This window comes from Lolium perenne, chromosome 7, assembly GCF_019359855.2.
Source record: "Lolium perenne isolate Kyuss_39 chromosome 7, Kyuss_2.0, whole genome shotgun sequence".
In the NCBI taxonomy this organism is placed as follows: domain Eukaryota; kingdom Viridiplantae; phylum Streptophyta; class Magnoliopsida; order Poales; family Poaceae; genus Lolium; species Lolium perenne.
Window position 1 is genome coordinate 128,644,437 of NC_067250.2, and position 7,150 is coordinate 128,651,586.

At 49.2% G+C, this 7,150-nt stretch overlaps 1 protein-coding gene across 1 annotated transcript; it reads right to left on the reverse strand.

Annotated features, from left to right (window-relative positions):
- Positions 1–3,995: 3,995 nt before the first annotated feature.
- LOC127318541 (E3 ubiquitin-protein ligase RSL1-like) lies at positions 3,996–5,167 on the reverse strand. Its single transcript, XM_051349018.1, has 2 exons — positions 4,272–5,167; positions 3,996–4,161 (listed from the first exon to the last, which is right to left on the reverse strand). The coding sequence occupies exons 1-2, from the start codon at positions 5,165–5,167 to the stop codon at positions 4,089–4,091; spliced, it is 969 nt and encodes a 322-aa protein (XP_051204978.1). The 3' UTR covers positions 3,996–4,088.
- Positions 5,168–7,150: the final 1,983 nt, after the last annotated feature.

Consider the following 7,150-nt stretch of genomic DNA (forward strand, 5'->3'; position numbering starts at 1 on the left):
TAAGAATAATAACTAAAACAAAAAATATATATTATACGAATTCGTTATACGTAAATTCCATACAATATGAGAGATATCAAACATTAATCTATACTAAAAGATACCTCTGAAGCACCAAACTAACCTCAAGTTCTACCAAATAGCATTATTCGTTCTGTTATTTCTTGAAATAAAATATTCAATCATATATTCAAGAGCACCTCTTTGAGAAGCAGCACCGGAATCATTTCTCATGATTCTTCATGTTTATAAACGAAAAAATAGCAATTTAAATGATTTTAATTTTGGGAAGTAGATAGATTTAACTTGACAATTGTCAACATAAGTTAACACAAGAAAGTACTACAAGTACCACGAACGTGAAACGTGAAATTTTGATTAGCTTTGAGTTTGAGGTTGGGAATTGCATGATCGATCGATTTGGTCCAGGAAAGACTGCGTTGAGCGATGGAATTGGGGCACAGGGAAACGAGAATGCGATTGCGCGCTCGGCGAACAAGCGCTGGCGCTCGGTGCAATCAGATGAGATCGGAGGTTTTTAAGGGAAGAGAAATGGAACTAGAGAACTGAATCAATACCGTCCCGGACCGGACCTGCTCGCAAGTCGCAAGTACCGATCACATGCTGGTGACTAGGTCGCTCCCTGCCTTTTCCACGGATCGAGCGAAGTACTCCCTCCGTTCTTTTTTAATTGACTCAAATTTAGTACAAACTAGCACAAAACCCGTGCATTGCTACGGTGTCAAATTAAATTGGTTCTTTTCATATGTATGATGATCAAATGCAAAATAGAATGGAGCTTCTAATTAACATGTCTATTATATCATGTATTAGTGAAAATCATATACGGAGTAATATCATTTTAAACGTATCGTAGCGTGCGCGCGTTCGATTGGATCCAAATAGCATGTAGCCATTTATTTTATACGTTGTATTTTATAGTCCAAATAGCATGCTATAAATTATCCTAGAGCACATGCCTATGGGCTTCACCCCTTTGTATAGCTAAATAATAAAGGGCGAAAAGATTGGAAAATTGCAGAATAACCAGCGAAGCAATCTCCCAACCGGCCAGGCCAAGCAAGGCCCAGCCGGCCACCTCTCCCTGGCCCACCTGGAGACCCTTCTCAAACCCTAACCGGCGAAGCACCTCCTCCCTGGCACTTTTGCATTTACCCCCTCCCGCCGCCGAAAATCTTCGCGACCGGGTCCCTCCACCCTGCTCTCCCCCTCGCTCTCTGCTCCTCTGCGAGCCGACGCGCAGGTCTCGCCCAACTCCCTCGGCTCCCTCCCCCCCTCTCCTCGAGCCTCGCCGCCTCCCCGGGCCTCCTCCTCGCTGGCACCCTGGCTCTGCCTGGAGACCCCGACCACCTGCGCGCCTCTCCTCCTTCTGGTCACCGTCGACGCCGTCGCTCTCCGCCCCGGCCGCCGCTCCTCCCCGACATCTGGTTCCCTCGCCGGCCACGCGAGCGCCTCCCATGGCCGCGTCGTCCCTTTCGAGCACGTCTGCGGCCGTGCTTCTTCGACGCCCGCGCGCGAGCGCTGCACGTCCCCGGCCCAAATTCTCATGATCCCTTCCACCTCTAGCCCTCTTTTTTCGCTTCCGATTTCCCAAATTCTTTTGCCTTTTGCCTTTTGCCTTTCTTCCCCATGCCACCATTGTATGATTCCTCCTTTCCGATATAGGTGCTTTGTTGTTTCTAAGGCGGCTTGCCATAATCCAGAAATTTCGGGCATATAAATCGGTGGGACTTGGCATAGGAGAGCGATGTGGGACTATTTACAGCGGTAGCGATCAGGAACGAACCAGTCCTTGCAACCCAGCTACCTGGCCCAGCGCAATCGGAGCGCTCGTGTATCTCCCGACCACGGACGAAGGCAAAAGCAACCATCTCGAAAAAAATAAGACACGAACCGGTACCGGGGCAATCTGCAGTATTATGGATTTTGGTGGGAGGGCAAAACGGTCCAAAAAAAAGCGTTGACGAAAATTTTGGCAGAAACCTTAGCTCCTTTATTATTAGGTATAGAGTTGTACTAAATCCGAGTCAATTAAAAAAGAACGGAGGGAGTAGGAGACTCGCGAGGATGGGCCACCTTAGAGCCCAGGAAACATACGCACTGGAGCTGCTAGTGCCTAATGGTGAAACGCATAAACCTCAGTATGGGCCAAAATCTGCAGGGCAAAGTGTACCAGTATGGGCTACATGCCAGGGAATTGGGGGCCCCTAGAATTTGGGGGCCCAGTGCGGTCGCCCAGCTCGCACGGGCCTATCGTCGGGCCTGATCCTTTGCTGGAAGCCAACCCCGAATGGAACATGCAATTCCAAATCTATTTAGACTAATCATAATGGAAATTTGTGTACATGATGTGTTTGTCATTAAGTTTTCTAGTTTTACGTGCTATGATACGGTATCATATTATGATATCACTCTCATCTCTCACCTCATTAATTGATGCGCCACATCAGATTTTGCCCAACATGGCATACATGATACTCCCATTGTGGATAGTCTTACAAACTGTGTTTGCAAGCTTTTTTTTTTTTAATGTAGGATCGCCAAAGCCAACTCCACCAAACAACATAGTGATGAAAATTATTAAAAAGGTATGGGAAAATAAACACTTGATGCCGATAATCAAAGCTTTTCCTTGGAGGATAATAAGGAGAGCGATTCCCACAGGGGCAAAGGCCTCAAGGTATTTTAAACACATATCCAATATTTGTTGCAGATGTGGACTTCAAGAAAATGATATACACTTGTTTTTCACTTCCACTTTTGCTAGAGCTACTTGGTTCCATTCTCCCTTGCACCTTAGAACTGATATTATTGCTGCAAATTCAAACACCATAACCACTATCATTTCAAATTTGCTTGCAATCAACCACCCAACAAATACTATTCAACACATTTTCACTTTCCTTTGGTGCCTTTGGAAAATGAGAAATGAAAAACTCTTCTCCAACGAAGAGGGCTTACCTAACCAGGTTATCATAAGAACACATGTCTTGCTAAATAGCTTGCAAATTAATACTTCTATTGATCCACCAAACAAACCTATTGCTCTTCCACAGGAGCTAACATATGCAGGACCAAAGGTATTTCTGGATGATGCAGCTTGGAGGCCTCAAACCAATAGACGAACAACAAAGGTGGGAATTGGAATTTACATGTCCTGGGAAGCTAATTCGCAAGTAATTGATGTGTTTATTGCAGCCAAGACCACCAATATAGCATCTCCACTGCAAGCTAAAGCAGCTGCTCTCATCACGTCAGCCCAAATTGCCTCCTACATTCTTTTGCAGGATCCCAGTTACTTCACGGATAACCTCAGTCTTGCAAAGGCAGCGGCAGGACCTAGTCCAACCTCTTGGAGCAAAGATCATCCATATCAATAGAACTGATCTCAACATAGTTGCCCACAATTGTGCACAACAGGTAATGGTAGGAAGGACTACATAGCACATTTGTTCTTGTAGGAACACAATTCATATCAACTTAGCATGTCCTATAGTTATGCCAGTTCAGCGCTTACAGTTACCAATAACTGTATTTCAATATATACAATGGCTATGAGTTGAATGCAGTTTAGGGTGCTGGATACCCTACCTTGTTAAAAAAAACTGTTAAAGCAAGATGTTGCAAATGCATAAAATAAAACTTGTGGAAAATAGATTGGTAGATCAGGACGTCCCATCGTTCATGGGAAAACTCCATTGTCTAGTGAAATAACATTCCATGGTAATATATAAGAGGGTTTGATGAGAATATAAGAACACAATTGTTTACTTTTTTCGCTAACAAAATAATTTAGTCTAAAATGCCAGAATAAAAACGAAGCATTATTAATCAGGACATTAGATTTAAGTGGGATCTAAGACGAAATCCAGCTTCATGTTTCCACGGTTCAGCACTACATCGCTGTTCGAATCACAAGAAAATAGTATAACTCAAACCCACATATAACGGGTTTCAACTCCTTAGAACTTGGAAAATTTTCTCCATTCCAAGAAAATTCAGTTTCTAAGATGCAAAGTTTGCAGAGGCACCACTCCGTCATAATCTTTGCGTCTCGTGTTCTCCTCTCATGCTGTGGTGCAGCTAGAATGAGTCCCGCCCCACTGGTTGCCACATCGATAGCAGAACTCGAATTTACACCTGTGCATGAAAGAAGGAACCATTAGAAATTTCAGCAACAAACATTATTATGCAAAAGCAATGCAAGTTATGCAACAAACAGAAGAATAATGTTAGCACTAGCTATGTACCTGCAGGTAATGTGTAAGCAGCCTTCGGTTTTCTCGACGAAGAACTGGCACTTGGGGCACCTCTTCCACTTCTTCCCCTTGGCCATCTCCAGCAGCATCATGTCCTCCTTGCCTCTGTCACCCTTGCCGAGCTTCCTGTAAGCGGCACAGTCGGCGCCAGCGTGCCACGGCACGCCGCACCGCGCACAGAACAGCCTCCTGCACACCTGGCACTCCGACTGTGAGACATTGCCATCATCGGCGTCGTCCACCAGCATCATCGCCGAGCAGTCCTTGAACGGACAGTAGGTCCTCTTGGCGCCGAGCATCATGGATTCGCAGAGCGCGGCGCCCCAGCGCTCGAAGACCTCCCGTGGGAGCATGTCCTGGCAGAGCGCCGGGTCTAGGACGCCGGTACACCGCTCCTCGGGGCACTTGACGTCGGCGATCCTATCCTGGATCTTGGCGCCGATGTAGCCCCCGAGGCAGGCCGTGCAGAAGGCGTGCGCGCAGCCGCTGCTGGCGCGGTGTGCGTCCGACGCAGGCACGGCGTCCATGCAGATCTTGCAAAAGACGAGCGCCGAGGCGGCCGCGGCAGTGGCATTGGGCCTCGAGGACGAAGACAAAGATTCACCGGCAGAGGAGCACTCACCTATGGCAACGAAGGGGGCTGCACTACTGCTGGTGCTGGAAGCGAGACGTGCTGGGAGAAGCGCACGGGCCGAGGTGGAAGCCGCGATGGCGGATGACATGATCACCTCCTGGAGCTGGAGCTCGGCGGCGTACTTCTCGTCGGATATCGGGAAGAGCTCATCGTCTTCAGCGACGTCGGCGTTGTTCCGAGCGTGGGCGAGGGCTGAAAAGTAGAAGTCGTCGACGACGCCGGTGAGGTCTGGGTTGCAAGATTCGGCCGCCATTTCTTTCTGCGAGGTGAGGAGGTCGATAGCCTCTTAATCTGGGGTCTGTTGCAGACTTGCAGTGTTTAAGTATCCACTAATTCGATGGTTAATGTCGAAGCCAATACGTCGCGTCTTTACAGGAGCCAATACATCGTCTACTCGTCTTGGTATTCCTGCGAGGCGGCGATACCAGATTTTTTTTTTTAAGGAACGGGCAGTCGAACTGCCATCCGATTAGATAGAAAAGAGTTTTAATTACAAAAGATCCGCATGCGGACCGAAAAACAAAGGACCAATAAGGAAACCAAAAGCACTAGCACTAGAAGCACTAGGCAGAATTCCCGTCCCCGGGATCCTGGGTGTGCGCATACGCCCTCTGGGCAATGTCCTCCTTGACAAGAGCCGCCACGGCCGTCGGTTGCAATGCGGTGTTTTGAAACACCCGCCTATTCCTCTCCTTCCACACTCCCCACATGGAAAAGATGATCGCACCGCTCGCCTCTCGCTTCTTTTCCTTTGGGAGGTGGAAGATCGTCTCATCCCACTAGTCGTTAAGCGGCCTCCCGCCTGGAGGCGGTGGGACGCCGAAGGTCCCATTCCAAGCGAAGATTTGTTCCCTCACGGTGGTCGAGAAATGACAGTCAAGGGTGAGGTGCTGCACCGTCTCTTGGTGGATATGGCACAACTTGCAGATCGGGTCATGTGGCCAACCTTGAAGCGCCAGATTATCGGCCGTGAGCACCTTGCCATGTAGAGCTAGCCACGCGAAGAATCTGCACTTCTAGAACTTGGCCGAGAGGAAAGGAGCGCAAGATCCCGTGAACTAGTAGCGGTAAGCAGAAGCCGTCGTGTAAACGCCTGATTCCGTCCATCTCCAGCGAATCAAGTCTGGGTGTGGCTGCAGTACCACCCCCTGCATGATTGTCCAAAGCGCAATGAACTGCTGCAACTGCGCCATGGTCGCAATGCGTGCAAGAGACCTGATCCAATTTTGCTGGTGGATCTCCTTTTGCACCGTTCTCCTCTTTCTAGTAGAGATGGCGAAGAGATCAGGGAACTGGTGGCGCAGTGCACCGCCCGGGCTCCACTGGTCGTGCCAAAAAAGGCACCTAGCCCCGTCCCCAAGCGTGATCACCGTCGAGGCGCGAAAAAGAGCCATGTTCGCATCGTCGCAAGGGTGGTCTGTCCCAACCCAAGGTCTGGCAGGGTCAGTCCAGGCGTACCACAACCATCGGAGCCGCATCGCCCTCCCAAACCTCTCGAGATCCAGAACGCCCAGACCGCCAAGTTCCTTTGGCCTGCAAACCGTGCGCCAATTGACGAGCGAATGAGGCGGCGCCCCCGGAGTCGCCCCCGGCTTCATCCACAGGAATGATCTCATGATCTTCTCAATCCTCTTCAGCACCCAGGTAGGCAGTTTGAAAACAGCGAGGTGGTAGAGCACCATGGATGAGAGGACCGATCTGCAAAGAATCACCTTTCCGGCCCTTGTGAAAAGCTTTCCCCACCACCTAGCAAGCCTCTTGCCGATCTTGTCGATGAGCGGCTGGAAGTAGACGGCCTTGAGGCGCGAGTGGTGGAGAGGTAGGCCAAGGTACGTGCATGGAAAGCTCCCCCTTCTGGCAGGGAAGACTGCCAGGGCTGCCACAATCTGCTCCTCTGAGCAGGCAATCGGGAATGCCTCCGACTTGGCAAGGTTGGTGCGGAGCCCCGTGGCGTCGCCAAAGGCGTCCAGAATTTAGGAGCCTGCCGTTGGCTTTTTTTGGGGCTCATGCTATTCCCGACGATCTCTAGGAATTTTTTCCATATCCAGACGATCTCTAGTATTTTGCGGCCAGCTTGAGGTAATCCAAAGGGGCTGCTTTTTCGATCTGTTGGTAGGAATATGTTGGTAGCAGATTTTGATACCCAACGTTGATCGTGATCGTGTTATGACTGGTTCACCGTGGCATGTGAATAACAATGATGTTATCCTTGAAGTGTTTGTGGATCTTATGAGGC

Bases quoted from the DNA above. Each gene is read 5' to 3' on its own strand.
- LOC127318541 (XM_051349018.1), bottom strand. From the start codon at position 5,167: ATGGCGGCCGAATCTTGCAACCCAGACCTCACCGGCGTCGTCGACGAC. The intron at 4,162-4,271 runs GTACATAGCTAG...TTTCATGCACAG, and splicing joins TGCTTACACATTACCTGCAG to GTGTAAATTCGAGTTCTGCT.